The sequence below is a fragment of the Mchenga conophoros genome, linkage group LG20 (assembly GCF_057382185.1).
Source record: "Mchenga conophoros isolate Kocher_MC1m ecotype Shallow Benthic linkage group LG20, M_conophoros_male_GT1.1, whole genome shotgun sequence".
Classification (NCBI taxonomy): Eukaryota; Metazoa; Chordata; class Actinopteri; order Cichliformes; family Cichlidae; genus Mchenga; species Mchenga conophoros.
Window position 1 is genome coordinate 34,156,695 of NC_140545.1, and position 21,821 is coordinate 34,178,515.

Consider the following 21,821-nt stretch of genomic DNA (forward strand, 5'->3'; position numbering starts at 1 on the left):
CACACACACACACACACACACACACACACACACACAGTCTAGTGTGTCTGAGTGTGTGTGTGTGTGTGTGTGTGTGTGTGTGTGTGTTTGTGTTTGCTGATGCTGCAGATGTGTCAGAGTCACCTTCAGCTGAACACATGTTAGCTTGTTTTATATTCTCGTCTCTCTATCACTTGGCTGCATAATGAGGAGCAGTGCATGTTGGGTCATGTAGTGTATCTTACCGAGGTGTTCTGACACTGAATGCAGGAGGAGTTGAAGCGGACGGCGGGGATGCGCTGGACTTTTCCCTGGATGTTAAACACACACTCGTAGTTTTTCTGACCGGACTGAGGTTGGGGAAGGTTACGAGCTCTCAGCGTGATTGGACGAACCATCCCGGCTGGAACCAGGATGTCAGAGGTAGGGATTATCTGAGGACAACCCTGCAGAGAGGGGGAAAGGGGGAGGTGGGTTAGTACACAATCATTTATCATTTATGACAGGCGAATGGAAATCAGCCCAGTGTATGATGATATATGTCATTATTAGAGAGAACGGTTTCTATTTTATTCACCGTAAACTATTGATCAGAGTCAGCATATGTCACTGTTTACAGGTACAATAACATGTTGCATAGCTCACTTTAAATACACCTGTTTTTAAAGTTTCCTCACCTACTTTTTCACAAATGCTCATTTCTTTTCCAAAATGCCCTCACTTTTCACAAAAGTACACTTTCTAAAAATGTCCCGACTTTTGAAAAGTGCAAAATGTGTTCAAAATATTAATATAAAAAAAAACATTTTCCAAAATGTCCCTGTTCTCATTTTACACACATGTTAACAAAATATCACTTTCTCTCTCTCTTTCAGAAAAAGCTTTTTTTTTTTTTTTGCAAAAGTCTCTAATGTCCATGAATGTCCCCATAATCCAAAAATGTCCATATTTATTCTTGCAGTTGTCTTGAAATTTGGACTCCCAAACACAGAAATACATCATCTTACACACACACACACACACACACACACACACACACACACACACAGCCGACAAAGGCAGATAGCTTATCTAACAATCTGTCATCACTGAGTGGGGACAGAGACACTGTAACAGTGAGTTTGTGTGTGAGGTCAGTAATGGACAGCTGGTGACAGATCCAAACTTCCTGCGGCTGCTTGAAACACACCCCCACACAGTGTACACACAAACACACCCACACACACACACACACACAGAGTCTCTCAGTGGGGTGAAAGCTTTATTAACGGCCGTCACTACGGTAATTAATTGTCTTGTGAATGACAGGAAGACCATTAGCTCCACAGGAAGTGGACCAAAGCGCAGCGGTCGCCAGCAGCTACCGTGGAGACCGTGTGTGTGTGTGTGTGTGTGTGTGTGTGTGTGTGTGTGTTTGGGATAAAGGCCAAGTGTGACTGTGAGTCTCTCAGCAAACCCTCGACATTTAACCAAGCACATCAGCCATCGGCTGCACTAGAAATACCCAAACGAGCACAACGGCCCAGACACACCATCACACCGACACATCAAACAAACTTTATTTATTAAGCAGATTTCATGTGGAAGACTTGATGTTTCCACAGATGTGATTATATGATCCATTCTGATGCTTAGATCAGTGATTTGTAGGTTTGGAATTAAACATTTCTAACCAGGAAACAGCAGGAAACTCTAATCAAAGATTCCTCTTCCAGGAACACCTGTCCCTCTGATACACAGGATCTGTACCAGCAGAAGCAGAAAGGCTGCAACTGTTTCCACCTTATGAGTGCTTGTGCTTTTCATCATGGTGAAATGTGGCCCTGGAGTCCACTGCTGTAGCACGAATTACAGCCGAGGCTATTCTGAATGCTCTGCCATATGTTTATATGTCTGTATGCAGATTTTCAATCATAAAACTTTAAAAGTGTGCAGCTGAGATTAAAATTAAGGCTCGTGTTAAGGAAGCGTGTAGTCCAGCTTGTGAGTACTGAGTACTACTGAGTCCCAGATATACATGTAATGTTTTAGCAACCCGATATATGGGGTATTTATCGGGTGTATTACATTTGTTTTGGGTTTTTTTCCAGTGACGGTGTTTCTGTTATCAGTTTGTAAATTGGTCTCCAGTTTTTCTTATGATATTGCATTGACCAAATTCAGCTTGGATCCTTTTTACTGTCAGTGATTGATGAAAACTGTGAGGTGTAGAGTTTGACTGAAGTGGAGCGTGCTGCATAAGTCTGAGAGAAAGTTTGTTACTCTTACCTGGGCTTAGGTTACAATTCATCATAGTTACAGCTATACGATTTAAATGTTTCGAACGTTTTACTTTCATGGGATTAAAAATTGCCAAACACGCCATTTTGGAAAGAAAATGCTGGCACAGCTTTTCAACATTTCTATGACATTGTACAGACTGTTCCAGAGGAGGAACATATTAACATATTAAACATAAAAAAGGTATGTCCCAATTCGAAGGCCGCTCCAAATGCGTCCTCCTTTTCCCCAGATTTGAAGGATGGGTCGGGTGTATCCTTCGTGGCCCAACCTATCCCAGAATTCATAGCGCAGCCCAGCCAATTCCAGTTTCCAACAATGGCGGCAGCTACTTAGTTTTAATATTACTCTTATTACTCTGTCTGGGTCACAAATAAACGTTTAACATATTTTCAGGCTAGAATGTAGCTGTGTAAACTTCAAATATCTGCTCGGTTTATCAAGACATCACATATTTGTAAAAGTCCCATTTCTGTCTCGGTCTTCGAAGGACCCGGCCCACGTAGACGGCGAAGGCCGGGTCCTCCGAAGCATGCGGCCTATGAGTTGGGACATAGCTAATGTTTCAGTTAAGGTCACTGTGAATGATCCCAAAGCTCAAGTTGCAGAATGTTTTGCGTACTCTTGAGTCTATATGATGCCACAAAAAGGGGACATCCCCAATGTCGTCATCACATCTCTAACTGTGAGCGCTGAACCTCCACCTGCTGTTCCAACCTCCTGTTTGTGAGGAGCAGCCAGTTTAGAGAAAGTTGGCTTAAAGGGGGAGGAGCCAAAATGGCTCGTTACAGAAAGAGGACGAACTGAGGAGCCAGTATAAGAGCCGTAATGATAATTATGAATATTAATCATGCAAAGCGTCTCTAGCTATAGCCTTAGCAGACTGTATTTTTCCTCTTCAGAGGCTCATATGGATGCAGCGAAGGCTTCGAGGCAGAGCCGTCTTCTTGCATCTGTATTGCCTCAGCTGCAACAGCGCCAGCGTTGGGCCTGTCAGAGGCTGAGCTCATGAGCACCATGGTCCTTGATTAAACTAATGTCCACTTCACAGGACTCAGAGAATTTTGCTGCTTTCTATATTTCTCTGCACTGGAGATCAACAGGTGAGTCCCGTCTCACACATTCAAACCTCTTATCTTATTCTCCTTTTAGCATGTTTACACAGTGGGTGGGGTTTAGCTCAGGGTGAGGTTACACTTTGGGGGTAAAAGAAAACACAAAATCGCACAACTGAATCAATGGAACTAAATCCACACAGATCTCCTTCGTTCATTCCAGTGCACGTTTTTGTTCCCCGTCTATGCACCGACTGTGACAACTCCAGAAACCGGCTCCTTGTTTCCTGCACAGCTTCGCCTTATCTCTACTCGTTTAGTATTGCAGTTATCGCACAAATACTCTCTTATTCTGCACTGAGTCTACAAAGGCGGCTCTTTTATTGCACTGAAGTGTGATTTGTAAGCTTACATGCTATATAAACACTGAGCTTATCATTAGCAGAGTCTGGAAAACAGAAAGGATTGGCTTTTGTGGCCTAGTGTTTTCAGCTATTATCATCAACATATCATCAGCTTTTAAATTATCTTAGCAAACTGTGTTTTCACTTATGTTCTGCAAACACACAGTGATCATTAGCAAAATGATTATTGGGTGTTTCAGTGGCTTTTAGAGCTTTTACTCTGAGAACAGCTGCCTGCTGCAGTTATAAAAACAGCCAGAGTCAAAACACTAACATTGTGGGGAGACAGAAAAACATGACCCGAGACTGAATCCAAGATCTGTGAAGTCCAAATCAGCTGCAGAACAAGCTGAGGATTCTCTGTGGGTTAATCGTTACTAGCGACACCTGAACACTGCCAAGACATACATCATTTAATTAAAACACTGACTTTAAGCACTTTAAGAGGAGACAGGTAGGAAAGCCCCTCTGATGAAAACGTGGACCACTAAATTCCACATGCAGAGATTAGCAGTTTTCACACGCGCACCTTAACATCTGTACACATTACTCAGTGGTGCTGCATTCAAGGTCCAAAGACAGCGCACTAAAATGTTCTTGTGGTTTAATAAAATGAATTTTAATGCAGAAAAGGTTCAAAATTTATCAGAATTAAAGGATGTTCACAGATTTTACTGGGCGTCACATCTGCTACCTCCTCCTTCTCTATTCAGTTAGCTCATGTAAACCCCACAGAGCGTTTCCAATAATGCAAATGAGCTGAAAGTGGACTACATCCGAAGGGCCAGCTCTGTTCTAGGATGCCCTCTGGACCCAGTGGAGGTGGTGAGTGACAGGAGAATGGCGGCTAAGCTGTCATCCCTGTTGGACAACATCTCCCACCCCATGCAGCAGACTGTGACAGCACTGAGCAGCTCCTTCAGTGGGAGACTGCGGCACCCACGGTGTGGGACGGAGAGATTTCGCAGGTCTTTCCTCCCCACTGCTGTCAGACTCCACAACAAAGACTTTAACTGAACAAACACACACATCCATACATGTGCAATAACACTAAGTGCAATAATCTTTTCTGGCATCGTTGTATTTTTACTCAGTTGTATATAGCATTCGTATTCTATTTTTATCTTATTGTATATTTTTATTCTATTTTATTCTACTGTATATAGTATTTTATTTTATTCTATTCTGTACAGCTGTGTACTGTATTTATTCTTATTGTATTCTAATTTTTGCGTCATAACTTTTGCACTGTCCACTTCCTGCTGTGACAAAACAAATTTCCCACGTGTGGGACTAATAAAGGTTATCTTATCTTATCTTATCTTATCCCCCACGAGTCAAGGGTGGAAATCTGAAGTCTGTTTGAATTTCTAATAAAATTAAACCCTGCATCATCCACAAGGATTCAACAAAATATGAAAGGAGAAAATAATCTATGTATTTGTTCCCAGGTTTTTGTGTTATTGTGGAGTTCTAGTTTACATTTAGATTTTATTGTTATTCCCCTTCTGGTTTTAGTGTCATCAGTGTTTCCCTGACTTCGCCTCTGTCCTGTCTTAATCCGGTCTTTAAGTCTGACGTCATTCGCCGTTTCCAGGTCCAAACTGCGCTTCAGGTCCCAAAGTCAAACTAACACTGCAGCATCACTGAGAGTCACAAACTATCTAAATTCTGCATCCATCCATCCATCTTCATCCGCTTTATCCGGGACCGGGTCGCGGGGGCAGCAGCCTAAGCAAAGAGGCCCAGACCTCCCTCTCCCCAGCCACCTCCTCCAGCTTATCCGGGGGAATACCAAGGCGTTCCCAGGCCAGCCGAGAGATATAATCTCTCCAGCGTGTCCTGGGTCTGCCCCGGGGCCTCCTCCCGGTGGGACATGCCTGGAACACCTCACCCAGGAGGCGCCCAGGGAGCATCCTTGTCAGATGCCCGAACCACCTCAACCGGCTCCTTTCGATGTGGAGCAGCAGCTGCTCTACTCTGAGCCCCTCCCGGATGGCCGAACTTCTCACCCTATCTCTAAGGGAGAGGCCAGCCACCCTTCGGAGGAAGCTCATTTCTGCCGCTTGTATCCGCGATCTCGTTCTTTCGGTCACTACCCACAGCTCGTGGCCATAGGTGAGGGTAGGGACGTAGATCGACCGGTAAATTGAGAACTTCGCTTTTACACTCAGCTCCCTCTTCACCACGACGGACCGGTGCAGCGTCCGCATTACTGCAGCTGCAGCCCCAATCCGTCTGTCGATCTCCGGCTCCCTTCTCCCATCACTCGCGAACAAGACCCCGAGATACTTGAACTCCTCCACTTGGGGCAGGAATCTAAATCCTATCTAAATTCTTTCATCTAGCATGTTCTGACTTAAAAATTCAAACGCACAGCTTTGCTATCACTTCCAACATAACTAAAGACAGAAAACTAAACATTAAAGCATTAAAACATGTTAAAAACACAACAGCTTTAACCTCCTAAGACCTGAACTCTTCCACGGCATGCATTTTTGATTTCTCTTTGATATTTGGGCTGATTGGGACCTGATTAATGTAAAAACAAAGAATTACCAGATTATTATTTTTTTTTACCAAATTTTTGTTTCTAAGAAAAATGAGAGCCATAAATGAGGACATTCTTTTAAAATTTCGATAAAACAGTAGCAATATAATGTCCTCGTAAGTGGATATCAGGCCCTTGTAGAGCAAAATTGAGTATTTTGGTCTAAATAACCCAAAATGTGATGTCCACATATGTGGACGCCAGGTCCTAGGAGGTTAATAAACGCAGAGTCGTTTGCATCTGGAAGCAGAGTTCATACGTCATCACTTAACAACAGGATAATTTAATCATTTCTCGTCACCTTCTGTCTTTGTTCTCTGATCCTACAAATATTTATTTTATCTTCTCATGTCTGAATTTCCTCATTTCTGATCGTCTGCCCCACCTTAGTCATCTCCACCTGTGTCTCATTGTGTTACAAGTTCTCTGGTTAACAGTATTGTTCTTCTCCTTTCATCACTCTTCTCTTCACCATCCACAGAACAATCCATTACAGTTCTATAATTCATATTTTAGTAATTAGCCAGAAAACGTTTTGCCCCGGAGAAACATGCATATATTTATTAGCAAAAAGGTGTTTTTCACTTAAAGCTGATAACTAAGCTGCTGTAACATTTACATGAGAAGCTGTTCCTCATTTAATAAGAGGAATAAAGTAAAATCAGGAAGAAACAGCAACAGAATGCAAAAACAATTTACTTACAGTCTGAAATATGAAATTGTTAATTAAAAGTCGTGTTGTCAGGTGAGTTCTGTGAAAAACAGATAAGTAGTTGTGTGGTTCAGCTGTGCACTTTCTTTATTCTCCTCTTTCTGCTGACAATCCTAAATTCTCAGCTGCGGATGAAGAACATCAGAGCTGCTTCTCTTCGTCCTTTTCCCTCCCTCGCTCCGTCTTCCTCTCACACAGATGAAAAAGAGACCTTTACTCTGCGAGACACTTTAACCTGCTTGAATAAAGGTTAAATAAAGAATAATGAAATTTCAGCCTCCTCCTTCTCCTTTTTCCTCTATTGCTCTTTTCTCCTCACGACTCCCTCATTTCCCCCCTCCCTCTCTCTCTTAGTTTGCCTAATTGCCTGGTAATTAACATTAATTGCCAGGATTGGACGTTTTCATGTCAATTAAGTGGCTATTCATCTTCTATTAACCAATTAGCCAATCAGAGGTTGTTTCTGTCACCCGGTAATGACACCGAGCACCAATCACGTCAACGAGACGCCCAAACAACTCGATCCCGGCTCGCTATCCTCTCCACTAACGAGATAACAAGCAGACTGAGAGCAGCTCGGCTCGTTAGCGACACGAGTGATCTGTTACTCAGTGGCAGGTGGAAACTGACTGCTGGATCCACATTACACAGCAAACTAACTGCTCTGTCTGCTGAAACACTCCACTCTTTACTTCCCTCTTTGTTTATTTAGCGCTTACTTGTGTGCAGCTTGAAACAATCATACCTTTTGATGTGACGGGTTTTTAACGGCGACATATTCTGCTCTCTTCCAGCTCCAGATTTTTATTCTGGGACACTGAAGTAGCTTTGTTCAAAAACAATCTTTCTTTTCTTCTTCTGGCTCTTTGCACAGCCTTAAACAGGCCATCCATCCATCGCCTCTTATCTAGGCCTGCGTCTTGGTGGCAGCAGTCTAAGCAGAAACAGTCACATATCCCCTTTTCTGGCCACCTTCACCAGCTCTTCCGAGGATACTCCGAGCTGTTCCCGAGCCAGCTGAGAACAATAATCACTCCAGCATGTTCTGGGTCTGCCCTCCTCCCAGTTTGACATGCACTAAGCACCTTACCTACGAGATGTGGCATCACATGCCAGAAACACCTTTGCCAGAGGATAAAGGACTTGCCCAGTGTCCCACAACTACTCCTGTATCCAATCGTCAGTTTGATCTCTTTCTTAAAAAAAGGACCACCACAGTCTGCTAATCCAACGGCATTGTCTCTGACTTTTAAGGAGGTCACTGTCATTACTGAAGCCATGACAGAGTGTGTGCCCTTCTCCTATGTGCTTATTTTCTTACTACTGCCTACTACTGATTAGACAACTTCTGGTCCCAGTACTTGCTCAGCGCTGCCTTTTCTTACTCTGTCTCACAGAAAAATCCCACCTTCTACCACTGGCAGCACTAATCTCAGAAAACACACATTCATTTCCTCATCTTTAGCTGTTAACATCTGGTCATCTCATAAAAATAAACCAGTGGTCCTTCACATCTTCTGTGTCCAAACTATTATCAACGATGAGATCTCCCTGAAGCAGTGTTTCCTAACCTTTTGGAGCTACGGCACATTAGAAAAATCACACGGCACACCACCAAACAAAAATCCCACAAAAAGCATATTGATAATCAGATGTAGCAGAATTGGCTCACTTTGTCCACAGTTTACCATGTTTGCTTTCTTCTGACCAGTACTCATGCCAGGGCTTTCATCTGGGTCGGGATTTTCTCCAGGACCAGGTCAGACTGACTATTTTTTCTTTTCAAATATTTATCTATTGCCATTATGCGCTGTGTTGTCAGATGACTATGTAATTTGTTCGTTTTCTGATTTACTGGAGGTTAGCAACCAATTTAACTGGAGCAGGAAGTTGTACTGCCCTCTAGTGGAAGAGAATGTAACTCTGCAAGTTACTCACGCAGTCGCTCAGACCAGCGGTTGATGATAAAAAACGATAAAAACCATAAATTTCGCACCCGAGCGTCAACTCTTGCGGCCTGGTACCAAACGACTTCGGTCCGTGGCCCGGGGGTGGGGACCGCTGCTTAGATTACCAATCAGGTGAAAGCAGATAATCTTCCACGGCACACCTGAACAGCGTGCCGTGGCACAGTGGTTGGGAAACCTAAAGCATATCCCTGCTTTATGTTGCTTCTGCACACGTATAATGTGTAAAATAAACTTCCTGTTATATTTAACAAGACCTTAAACTATGGAGTTGTTGATGTTACGACTAAGTTGTGTGTCTTTGAAGCAGATGTCTGACTCATGCAGATGACACTGTGACTGTAGAGAAAATCCAAATATGTTGTTGGTTTTTGTTTTTAAATCAAAAACATTCTTCGTTTAATTTCACGCGTTGACTAATTGGGTCAAATCCCTTTAACTGATATCTGCAGCAGTTTTTGTTTTCTGAGATACTTTTTCTTTGAACTGTTTTGTCCAGTTTCTGCAAGTTCATTATTTTGTGAACACGTCTTGTGTTTCTTCTGGCTCAATAAAAATGTGTTCTTAAAAAAAGCTGAGAAAACAAGACGATAGAGAAAGCATGCAGTATGAACGTTGTGCTGCTTCCTGGTTTTGTTGACTTTTCCACATGCCTCACATGCTTGAAAAACTTCAGCACTTAGATCAGAAAATGGAGAAACATCCGAGTTTAAACAACATTCGGGCTTAGCTCGTCTGACTGAAAACACCTCTCAGGAGCCGACTCTTAAATCCCATCAGTCACAGAGTCCTTGAATGCATCAGCAAGGACAGACTTAAACATGGTGTGTGTGTGTGTATGTGTGTGTGTGCGCTTCCACCCTTCACTGTTGACCTGAAGCTTTACTGTTGTTTACTGAACCATGTAATGACAGAGGGAGCAGCTCTGACCTCCATCACTGCTCCATCCTGTAGAAGAAACTGTCTGATTTAGACACACTGTCAGCTAACAGGTCTCTATAAATACCCAGTACACCGAACTATAAATTAATGAAGAAATGGCTGAAGACTAATAGATACTAGAGGAATATATCTATTAACATTTGAAGATGACTAGGTGTGAGAAAACCTCTTTTTTGGTTCACTGAAAGAACAGATGGGAAATCCAGAGGTGTTGTGTTATTTGTTTAAGCAATGAAGCTCAACAAAAATGCACCAGCTCGTGTGAGTTTGAGCTATAACTCATTTTGAAGGTTATGGAGTCATCCGTCCTACAGCAGCAGGTTTACAAGCGTCAGTCAACTATAACCGACCAAATGATCTAATATTAGACCGACTTCATGAATCGATCATCTGTCCTTCAAGCCTGTCTGACCAGCTTCATCAGCCGCTACATGCCCCTCCCATCCCGCTACTCTCCATCAGTGCATGTTTCTCTGATTCTCCTTTCTTCGTAGCTCAAAAGATTAAAACAACTCAAGTCTAATTAACTGTTACTGTTTCAGCTGATCAAAAAAGGCCTTTCATCTTTAGCCTACTTAACCAATAAGTAGCTTACTTTAGTTTTTTTTAAATTATTTTAATGTGCAGACTAAACGAGGAAAAGGACTAACAGCACCTTTTAAACTCTTGGCAAGTTTGCGAGATCAAATTGTTATCAAGATTTTCTTGCCTGACACAAAATATAAAGGTGGATTGTGTTTTTCCTGCTATTTAGTGATAATTTGTTCAGCTAAATGGACACACTTTTTTTTAAAGAAAGGGCACCCAGTCTAATTAACCAATTTTCTATGAAAAAATGAGGCAGATCCTCGTTCCAGTGAACTCTGGCAGCACTGCACCTCTGGCAAAATCCGTCAGAGAGCCAAGAATTAGAGCCGTCACAGACGACGAGCTCTGAAAGACAGAGTGGGAAAGTGTCAGAGAAAATGAGTCAGAGAGAAGAGTCTGACAGCAGCGAGCGAGAGTCCGCGACTCAGACAAGAAACACTATTGTGGGTTTCATGTGTTTCGTGTTTCACGTCTAGCAGAGAGAAGACTTCAGTGAGGATAACGTTCTTCCTCTAAAAGAAAAAAAGACACCTGCCGTGAGGGTGGCCAGCATGAAACAACGACTTCCACTGGGATGGTTTTATTTTTACTGTTAATTAAGGTCACAAAATGGTCACAATTAATCATTGCTGTTGTGCTATTAACCTCCTCACATCCACCCGGTCACCGGTGCCCACCTGAGAGCTAGGCAAGTGGAAATATCTCACTAATTACCTTTATTTAGGTCCAGTGTCTTCAAATGCAATGATGGAGCCAGAGGCTAACGAGAAAACAGGAACCCGAGATTTGAGGTCCAGTTGAAGAAGAACAGATCCTGTTATGAAGGATGTGTTTTTTTTGGTTATCTTGGTTGTGATACATTTGTTTGCAGTTTGGCCTTGGCTCACCATGGGCGGCAGGTTCAAATCCTGCTTTTTTCCCCATCTCTTGATCAATGAAACGTATATTAACTTTGACAAGTGGTTCTTGTGGTTCCTTGGGACTTGGGGGAGATGGACGTCTTCCATGTTGTGTCTTGGCCTCGTGAATTAAAGGCAAATGGGTCAATCAAAAAAACAAAAACCAACACATGGCCTGAAACTCTACACAGTGAGAGTTAGGCACAGAAATTGAGTGGTTAGAGTTCGAGTTAACCATTAGGATCACCATAAGATAAAGGGAACGTCCATTTGAAGCAGCAGAGGTTATGCTTATAGAGGACTTATAGCTCTGCAATAGTCCACACTGTAAGTATGTCGTAACTGGAAACCCATCTGAAACCTTACACCGCACATTATTCCATACTCTAAACCTCAAGTGCACCTACTACTGTATATATATTGTACTGACCCAGCCCACTTCTATGTGCACTTCTAATCGAACAGTAAAGTCATCCTGAAGAGCAAAAACTGCCACTGCCAACATGTTTTTGAAAAATCCAGTCCTGCACTGGAGTAACTGGTGGCAATCGTGTCGGCTACTAGCATAAACATGAAGTCTTACATAAGGTTAACACAAAAGTATAAATAAAGTTTTAGAGGTTTGGGATGGAAAATTCTAGAAATTTGCCTATTACTCAAACTCCAGGCCTCGAGGGCCGGTGTCCTGCAGGTTTTAGATCTCACCCTGGGTCAACACAGCTGAATCAAATGATTAGTTCATCACCAGCTTCTGGAGAACTTCAAGACATGTTGAGGAGGTCATTCAGCCATTTAAATCAGCTGTGTTGGATCAAGGACACATCTAAAACCTGCAGGACACCGGCCCTCGAGGCCTGGAGTCCGACGCCTGTATGATGTGTTCAATTATGAACAGGTTGGAAAAGAGGTCTCGTCTTACACATCGATAAGCATCTTTGATGACTTTTGAGACAACGGCCTCACTTCCTCCTACAGAGAAGCCATACTGACAGCAGAACTGAAGTTTGAGTTTGTTGTGACTTGCTCATAGTTATATGTTGTTTTGTGTCTTCTTACAGTTGTTTTATGTCTCTTTGTATTCATGCCAGATTGTTTGTAGGGCTTTCGCGCTTCATTGTATTTAATTTGTGTCTCTTTATGACAGCTTTCCATCTGTTCATAGCCATTCAGAAGCAGGTTTTTATTTATTTGCTGTTGCTTGTCTTTGTACATTGTTGTAGATTATTTATGTTCATTTTATTTAATTTTCAACATGTAAACGACTCAGGCCAACCATCCAATCTCCTTGTGATTGTTCAGATCTGGGCACAGTAGGCTTGTGTCATTGATCCTTGTCTTGGTATTTAGCACACAAAAAGGTCTTTAGAAACCTGGACCTTTTCTGTTCTAATAATCACAGTAATATTACGTCTACTTATCATCCTCTCTGCCTTATGTTAGTGTCGAAACATGCCAGGCAGCTATGTGAAGCATTGTGGGGACCCAAAGATGTTCCTTCACCTTCCTTCGAGGGACATAAAGTCCCATATGGTGAATCACATTTTTGTGTGAGCGCTTGGTTATAAGTCCAGTTAAGTGATGAAAACAGGTCTGTGTGTGTGTTACCTCCATGTTGCTGACTCGTCCCTCCTGGAAGGAGCAGTCCTGCAGGTTGTTGGTGCAGATGTGACGATATTTACACCAATGACACGGAAACTCACTGCTGACACAGGAAGTGCACCTGAGAGAGGAAAGAGAGAAAAGTTCTGAGTGGTCGAGCACAACCAGCAAGAATTTATGAGTTCATTACCGAAGAGACACATGAGATAATTAGGTTAGAGGTGTTTAAGGCTTACGAGTTGAGCACAGAGCAGTTGTAGTAGATGAGGTTTGTGGTGATGAACTGGTGTCCAGTCTCTGTGGAGCGAAGGCTGAGCTGCACCACTCGTTTCGCTCCTGAAATTAACAGCATAATAACATCCTTCTTAATACTTAGTTCATAGTGATCAATATAATGGCGCGTTACACTGAAGCTGACATGATTACAAAACATTAGAATCGCACATTAAATGTGATAACCGAGAAAAACGAGAAGGCAAAAGAAACAAGTTCAGAATAAGCGGGTGTGTGTATACTTGTTTTTCTGCTGTTTGGGGACTTGCATTAGCACAATCTCAGAATCAAAAGGCAAACTACTGAATTTTAGGGTTAGGCTGATGTTAGATTAAGGTAAGGTTAAGAGAAAAGTAGGGTTAGGTTAAAGTGAGGGTCAAGTTAAAGGTCAAATTTCCAGAACACGACAGGACAGTAAGGAAAGGTGATGTCCTCTGAATTCACTGAAGCATGAATTTGTGTGTGTTTCTTACCAAAGGAGTGTGTCTGTGCTGGAAGGTCCCTCAGTGATGGTGACATACACATCACCTGACCTTTGGCCCGCACCTCTCCGGGGGCATTACTCAGGTCCTCAAACACACAGGTAACCCCACCAGACAGCGCAGGGACGTTCTGCACCTGAATGGTTAACTGGACACCAACAGACACTCGATCACTAAAAGTAAAGTTCTTATTTACACTTCAGAAAGGTTTCTATTCACAGCTGTTGCATGAACAGGAGTTCAAACAGCTGGACTAAAGAATAAATCCACTGACTTTCAGGGAAAATCAGCAGATTGTAATGGGAATTCTGACAGAGAGTATTTTATGTAATTAAGAAAATAATGGTTCATACCTGCATTGCCGGGGAGGTGACTGACATGCTGCTCGGGGAAACAGAGATGTTGACGCACTGGTCCAGTTGTGTATTAAAGTGCTGAGGCTCCTCCCACTTGTCACATGCTTCCTGTCTGGAACACCTGCAGGAGAGTGAAAAGTAACCAAGGGATTAACATTGACGGAAGAAGCCACTTGGACGAGTGATGAAACGCAAATCAGCTTTTTGAGGTTAACATCTACTAAACATGTACATTATTTAGTGCTGTTGACTGACACAAGCGTATCTCTGAACCTCAGACTGGACCTTACAGCGGTTCGCTTTTTTGCAGCTTTCCATCAGCAATCATCTTCAGATCTTAATTCTTTAAATATACTTTCTTCTCATTCGCCCTTTCAGATCAAGTCCAGTTTGCAAATGTGTGTTTCTGAGGATCATGTAAATCATTTTGATTGTGCTAACTTATTGTCTGTCAGTTACTTTATAAAATTCACATTAGTAGCTCATAACTTCCTTTATTAAATTATCCATCCATCCATTTTCTTCCGCTTTATCTGGGGTCGGGTCGTCGCGGGGGCAGCAGCCGAAGCAGAGAAGCCCAGACCTCCCTCTCCCCAGCGACCTCCTCCAGCTTATCCGGGGGAACCCTAAGGCGTTCCCAGGCCAGCTGAGAGATATAATCTCTCCAGCGTGTCCTGGGTCTGCCCCGGGGCCTCCTCCCGGAGGGACATGACCAGAAAACAGCGCCCAGGAAGCATCCTTGTCAGATGCCCGAACCACCTCAGCTGGCTCCTTTCGATGTGGAGCAGCAGCGGCTCTACTCTGAGCCCCTCCCAGATGGCTGAACTTCTCACCCTATCTCTAAGGGAGAGGCCAGCCACCCTTCGGAGGAAACCCATTTCCGCCGCTTGTATCCGCGATCTCGTTCTTTCGGTCACTACCCACAGCTCGTGGCCATAGGTGAGGGTAGGGACGTAGATCAACCGGTAAATTGAGAGCTTCGCTTTTACACTCAGCTCTCTCTTCACCACAACAGACAGCGTCCGCATCACTGCAGCAGCTGCACCAATCCGTCTGTCGATCTCCGGCTCCCTTCTCCCATCACTCGTGAACAAGACCCCGAGATACTTAAACTCCTCCACTTGGGGCAGGGTCTCGTCCCTGACCCGGAGTGGGCACTCCACCCTTTTCCGGCTGAGAACCATGGCCACAGATTTGGAGGTGCTGATTCTCATTCCCGCTGCTTCACACTCGGCTGCCAACCATTCCAAGGCAAGCTGGAGGCCCTCACCTGATGAAGGCAACAGGACCACAGAACCACAACAGAACGAGTCCGACTTATTGCCGGCTATGCGGACCAAGCTCTTGCAACGGTTGTATAAGGACCGAATGGCCCGTAGCAATGGGCCAAACACCCCATACTCCCGGAGCACTCCCCACAGGACCCCTGAGGGACACGGTCGAATGCCTTCTCCAAGTCCACAAAACACATGTAGACTGGTTGGGCAAACTCCCATGCGCCCTCGAGTATCCTCGAGAGGATAAAGAGCTGGTCCAGTGTTCCACGACCAGGATGAAAACCGCATTGTTCCTCCTGTATCAGAGGTTCGACTAGCGGACGAACTCTCTTCTCCAGCACCCTGGCATAGACTTTCCCAGGGAGGCTGAGGAGTGTGATCCCCCTGTAGTTGGAACACACCCTCCGGCCCCTTTCTTAAAGATGGGGACCACCACCCCGGTCTGCCAGTCCAGGGGTACTTTATTAAATTGACTACTTAAATTAAATTAAATTAAATTAAATACTTTATTAAATTAATTAATCTTTAATCTTTTAGCACTTTAACATCTTTTGTGTGTAAATGTGATGTAATTTATAAATAAAACTTCATGATTCTAAAAACATTTTACTTTGTCTTTAAACGCACAATTTTAAAACTTATTTAAATTTCATGCAATGATTATTTACTTTAACTCTTCTAATTTTTTTATATCACATTTTTAGATATAAACTTTTTTTTATATCCAACTTCTTTATGACATTTATTTTTATTTTTATTTCTCTTTGTTGTTAATTTATTATTATTACATTTAGTTCACTCTCTATATTTTTAAAAGGGTTGTGACTATTAACCTAAAATCAGGTGACAGAGGAATACACTGGTGGACAACAGGATCTGTCAAACTAAAAAACATCTTTTCTATTTGTTGAATTTCACTAATAAAATTAAAGTGAGTGGTGAGTGACACTGGTGTCGTGGGATTTCAGGTGGAGTTGGAGCAGGAAACAGTCGGAGGTGAAGCTTGGTGTCTGCAGAGAGCAGCAGCTCCAACATATGCAGCGCCACACAGCATAGACAGCAGCCTGCAGTAATGATCTGTTTACTTCTAATTAACAACAGATGGACAGAATGAGTGAGGGAGCGTGAGGAGGAGAGGAGATGAAAAGCAGAGAGGACCACAAAGATTGTACATTTACAGTTAAAATCATCCGTTTGATGAACTGAATAAGTCACAGTTTGCTTTTCTGCTCTTTTCCTTTCACACTGCGAACCAGACACCAGACATCACTCTTTAAAGTAGTGGAGCCTGTACCTGGCCTTGGAGGCAAAACTCGGGGTAAAAAAGGTTCAAAAAGGAGACTTCCCATTGAGCTAGCTTATTAAAGTTGCTCAGATATTTTTTTTATCCACTCAGACCTTCTCTTGTCTGAACAGTCAGAGATTTTAGAAAGAAACTTAAAACTATAAAAGTGAGGGCGACATGTCTTCATGTCACACTGGGAGATGGGTTTACGCACAAAGATGTCCTGCTGCAACATATCTAGAAGCTTCAGCATAAAAACAAGCTGTGTTTTGTTCTCTGTAGTTCACTGCCAGTCAGAGGCTTTTACTTTGAAGGGGGAGCTAACTGATGACAATCCAAAGAGGAACTTCCTCCACCTGCTTGGATGCTGAACATCAAACATCGTGATGAGGGAGACTGTGTGAACCATTTATAGAAGTATTAATGACGCCTCATGGGAGCGTGCGCACGCACACACACACACACACACACACACACACACACACACACACACACACACACACACACACACACACACACACTTTCTCTGTATTCTTATGTATTGCAGAGGAAGTGGTTACTGTAGTTGATTCACTGCCATTTGCTTTAACTTAATCAGTTACAAATCAGCAAATAGAACAAAACAGCATAAAATGTTTGCGGACGCTGGCGTCACAAAAGAAGTTTGAGTTTGGATGCAAAATTAATGTTTGAAGGTTTTTGGACCCAAAGAAATTGAGATATTCCAAGGATTTTGTAGAGCAAATAATTTTAAAAATAGCATTTTTTTTTCTTTTGCTTGCTTTAATAAAATAACTTAAAATGTCTAAAGAGTCAAGATCTTCATTTGACCTCATCAGCCACAACATTAAAACCTGTGCTGGTCTCATTAATGGCACTGAAAATAATTTCCTACCATTCAAAAGACTGACTTCACAGACATCTGAAGGTGTCCTGTGGTATCAGACACTAAGATCTTACATGCTTTGAGTCCTGGAAGTAGCAAAAGCATCTCTGTGGATTGTTTTTACACCACATCTCATAGATGTTTTGGCTAAGACCACCTAAAACTCTGCCATGTTCACCAAATAATTTCTGAGATATCTGTAGAGTGGTGGGTGCATCATGTCACTTAGATACTACTAAATATATTACTAAATACAGCTGCTGAAGATTGGGGAGATCACACCATAAGATAAAAGGAAAAACAGTTATTGACTTGAAAAGTGAAAAGTACAATGCAAACGTTTTTCAGACCAAAACCCAGTTTGCACCGGTTTGGTGTGTTAGTAAATCTGACCCTTAGTGCTAAACAAGAGATTAAAACAATTACTTAAAGTTCATTCACAAAAACTAAAGCACCAACGTCTTTGATTGTCTGTACCATCGTATCAGCCACTTAGGCCTTTAAAAATGATCTAACATACAGTGAAGAGCTCTATTTTTGTGACTTACAGTCGTGGATGAGGTCTAGCACTGGCCTTCAGCTGTTTGTGTTGGTCACCTGTCTGTCAGTTATCCAGGTGAATGAGTGGAAAAAACATAAACTCTACACAAAGTCCTAAACTGTATTTTGTACCAGGCTCTAAATGTGCTTGTTAATGCTGTTGCAGCGGGACTAAACGCAGATTGACTCACTTTTGGAGACAGCCTCATGCAGCCACTTCAAGTTTTCGACACTTTGGCATTAGCTTAATTTCTCAGTTGGCCCTTGGGTCATACATGTCGAAAACACATCTACATGGATGCCAGGAAGCAATGTTTCATAGCATAACATTAAACTGAGCATCACATTCCTCTGCTGTCTTCACTTTTCACAACAATGAACATCTCATAGATTGCCAACTTTAGTTGGCAAACGTTGGGAGGAAAAAAATTAAAACAGAAAGATCTCCAACATCTGCTGCAACCAGATGCTGGGGTGGGTGTAAAAGAGGAAAGCAGGAGACGGAGCACACACCTGGCTGTGCACAGAATCTCAAAGAAACTGTGATTCATGAGACCGGACAATCGGCTGTAGCCGCTTTAGGCCGTAGGCACGGGGTCATGACGGCTACTCAAGAGACCGTTCTGCAGGTATGCAACTCCAGATGCAGCAAGCTGTGAAGCATTGTATGTTCCGACACCTTTCATCAGACCAAGCACTAAACGGTTCACATTACAGTAACGTAATGAGCTTTCAGCCACCGTGACCTTGTCAATGGTTCACTGGTTCTCTTTCTTTGGACCTCTTTTGTAGGTACTAACTACTGCACCCCACGGACTGCGTTAAAGGCCTGCCATCTAAGCATCACAATTTAACCCTCGGCAAAGTAGCTCTGATCCTCACACAGCCATTTTTTCTGCATCCAACACACCAATTTCAAGAACTGATTGTTCACTTCCTGCATTATTTAAGTCTCACCCCTTCATAGGTGCTTGGAAGGAGACAATCAATGCTATTTACTTCTCTCAGTGCTTTTACCAGTGCACAGACTGTTACTGGGTGCATTTTAAAATGAGAGACGAAGCTGTTATTTTGTTTTAGCAGAAGAAGAGCAGGAGCAGTTCGTTCCTTACTTGTTGAAGAGGACACACCATCCACAGTGAGGGTCTCCTGATCCCAGACAGTCTGAGCAGCTGCTGTACTGCTCACAGCTCTCCACCGGCAGTCTGCTCACCTGAAACAAACATTCACACCAGACATGTGACCAAGTCCACCAGCAGTCGTGTTTAAAGCAGAAACATGGGCAGGTACCTGAGAATGAAAACTGAGTTGGTATTTGATATGAATTTGCTAAACTGTTCGATTAAGGCAGGTTTGCACTCAAGTATTTTTGATTTCAGCGTCAGAAAATGTTTCTGAACCTTCTGCTGACTGTTTGTTACTGACGTCAATGTGTAAAAACCGATTTGATATTGATTTAGGTGATTGTATGACTGCAACATGAGACATTACTGAAACTGTTCCTACATCACACATTTGTGTGTGTGAGTGTGTGAGTGAGTGTGACGGGTATTATCTCATTGTGGTTTAGTGGGTTTCTGCTAATATTAACAGCCAGAGAAAGCAGCACACTCTCTTGACTTTGTGAACTCTCTGTGTGTGAGCGTGTATTTATATCTTTGTGGGGACCAAAAATTGGACTTTACTGTACTTTACTGGACATTTTGAGGCAAGCCAAGTGTGGACTCATTGTTGGCAAATGTGGGACATTATTATGAATCTGGGGAAAAATTTGTGGCAGTTTTTTGAGAGAAGCAAGCTTTTTGAAAAATGGGCATACATGGATGTACATTTATTATATCTGAAGACTATAAGGACATTTTTGCAGAATGGGGACACTACTACAAAAAGTGTGAACAATTCAAAAAGTGAAGAGACTTTCTTTTAAAGTGGGGACCTTTTTCAAGTTCTTATCTTAAATGTGTAACGAGGGACAATTACGTCATCACGCTGTTCTTAGAAGTTGCTTCCTTGTCTTTAGATTAGATTTCTGTTAAGTGGGGACGTTTTCTGAAGGTGGGGTTTTTTTTGTTCATGTGTTTTTGAGGCTTGAATGTTCAACAATTTTATTTCCTGTGTGATTTGGTCTCAAACTGTATATCAGGTTTTTAGGCAGCTGAAAAAAAATTGGCTAAATTTTCTTTTTCCTAGAAAAACTTTTTTTTCCCCAAAAAAACATTTGGTTAGATCACCAGTGATGCCTTGAATCACTTAATGCCTCTGAAAGCACATGAAACACAAGTGAACATAACTGAGCTGCTCGCCATCTCAGTTTAAGATGGAAAACAATGGATGTTTGAGAAAGTGAAGACAGAGACGGTCAGTTCGGGTCCTCACAAAGACGTAAATACAAGCATGTGTGTGTCGTATCTTTTACCCAGAAGCCATTGCAGCAGGGAGACAGTAAACACAGTGATAACTCTGTTGGTCTCATTCAGACGTTCACACATGAATACATTCATTGTCTCGCACAGACGGTCCTGTCTCCTCTCTGACCCCATTATCAGGTTGCTCTTAAAGAGACGCTGCTGTTTCCGTCGGACTTCATCTAAAAGCTGCTGACGCCGTGGTTCCCATTCTCATACAGCCCCGTGCACATTGTTTATTCACTGATATGTGGAGTTCAAATCATGCTGACGCAAATGAAATCCAACTGATGAGAAGAAACTCCCGGAACACTTATTTTTATCCTTATTTTACGTGTTCACAAGCAGCATATGAACCTGTAATAAACTAGTTATATGCTATAATGCAACGTTGAACTTGGTAAATGGTAAAGTAAACAAGTTGTGGGTCACAAGACATCGGTTTTCCAACAGGTCAGCCAAAGTCAAATCCATTTAAGGTTTCAGTGGTAGAGAGTTCTTTGTTTCCTTTGTCTGTTGAAGGACCCGGCGCTAAACCTCCACTGGAAATCTGCTGATTTAAAAGTTAAGCAAGTCTTCCAGACTGACAGTCGCAAGAATGTCAGATTATTAAATTCAGAACTGTGAACACTTTGTTTGGTATCATCACAGGAATCTGAACAAACAGCACTCAGTGGTCACAAACAGTGACGCTAGAAGTACTGGATATGCTGACCCAGAGTACCTCATGTGTAACTTTCAAGCTCCTGTGGGGTCATTTATTATCACCGCCCCATATTTATATGTATAGTTATAGTAAGTGTCTCACAGTATGAATACATCTACTTTTTAAAAAGAAGAAAAACCAAACAGCAATGGGTCGATTGGTGAGGCAAGAGCAACAGACAAATGTGAGGAGGACATTTATGTCATTCTCATGTTCTACTTCTAACTGTTGTTGTTTCTGTTTTTACTGGGACTTTTTTTGGGCATCTTGAGTGTCTTGCCCAAAGGCACTTGGACCGGAACACCACCCACCTAACTGGTGGAGAACCCCAGTAATGTGTTGCAGTAAACAAAGAAAAACAGCTTTAAGGCAGACACTCAGTGCCTAAAGTGACAATTAAAGCACAGCACAGTTGTCAGAGATGAGTTGGGTTTGAATGAAAATGATAAAAAATGACATTAAGCCCACCACCAGCCTACCTGCTCAGGAGTGGCAGTTGGACTGTGAAAATGCAAACTTCAAACAGAGTAAAAGGTTTTACTTTGAAATGTGTTGATTAAAAACAAGAAGATTTTGTGAGGTTATGGCAAGCCAAGGCATGAGATCATGGATTATCATGAATCATGCAAAGCTAC

General features: G+C 42.5%; 1 protein-coding gene across 2 annotated transcripts in view; it reads right to left on the reverse strand.

Moving 5' to 3' along the window:
* plxna3 (plexin A3) overlaps positions 1-21,821 on the reverse strand; it is a 137,365-nt gene that overhangs the window by 30,865 nt on the left and 84,679 nt on the right. For both annotated transcript variants that reach the window (XM_085258747.1, XM_085258749.1), the window contains 6 exons: positions 19,188-19,288; positions 14,085-14,208; positions 13,723-13,879; positions 13,213-13,312; positions 12,983-13,097; positions 225-425 (listed from right to left, as the gene is read on the reverse strand). In XM_085258747.1, the coding sequence (XP_085114873.1) occupies positions 225-425; positions 12,983-13,097; positions 13,213-13,312; positions 13,723-13,879; positions 14,085-14,208; positions 19,188-19,288 (798 nt within the window). The remainder of the gene's footprint in view (positions 1-224; positions 426-12,982; positions 13,098-13,212; positions 13,313-13,722; positions 13,880-14,084; positions 14,209-19,187; positions 19,289-21,821) is intronic.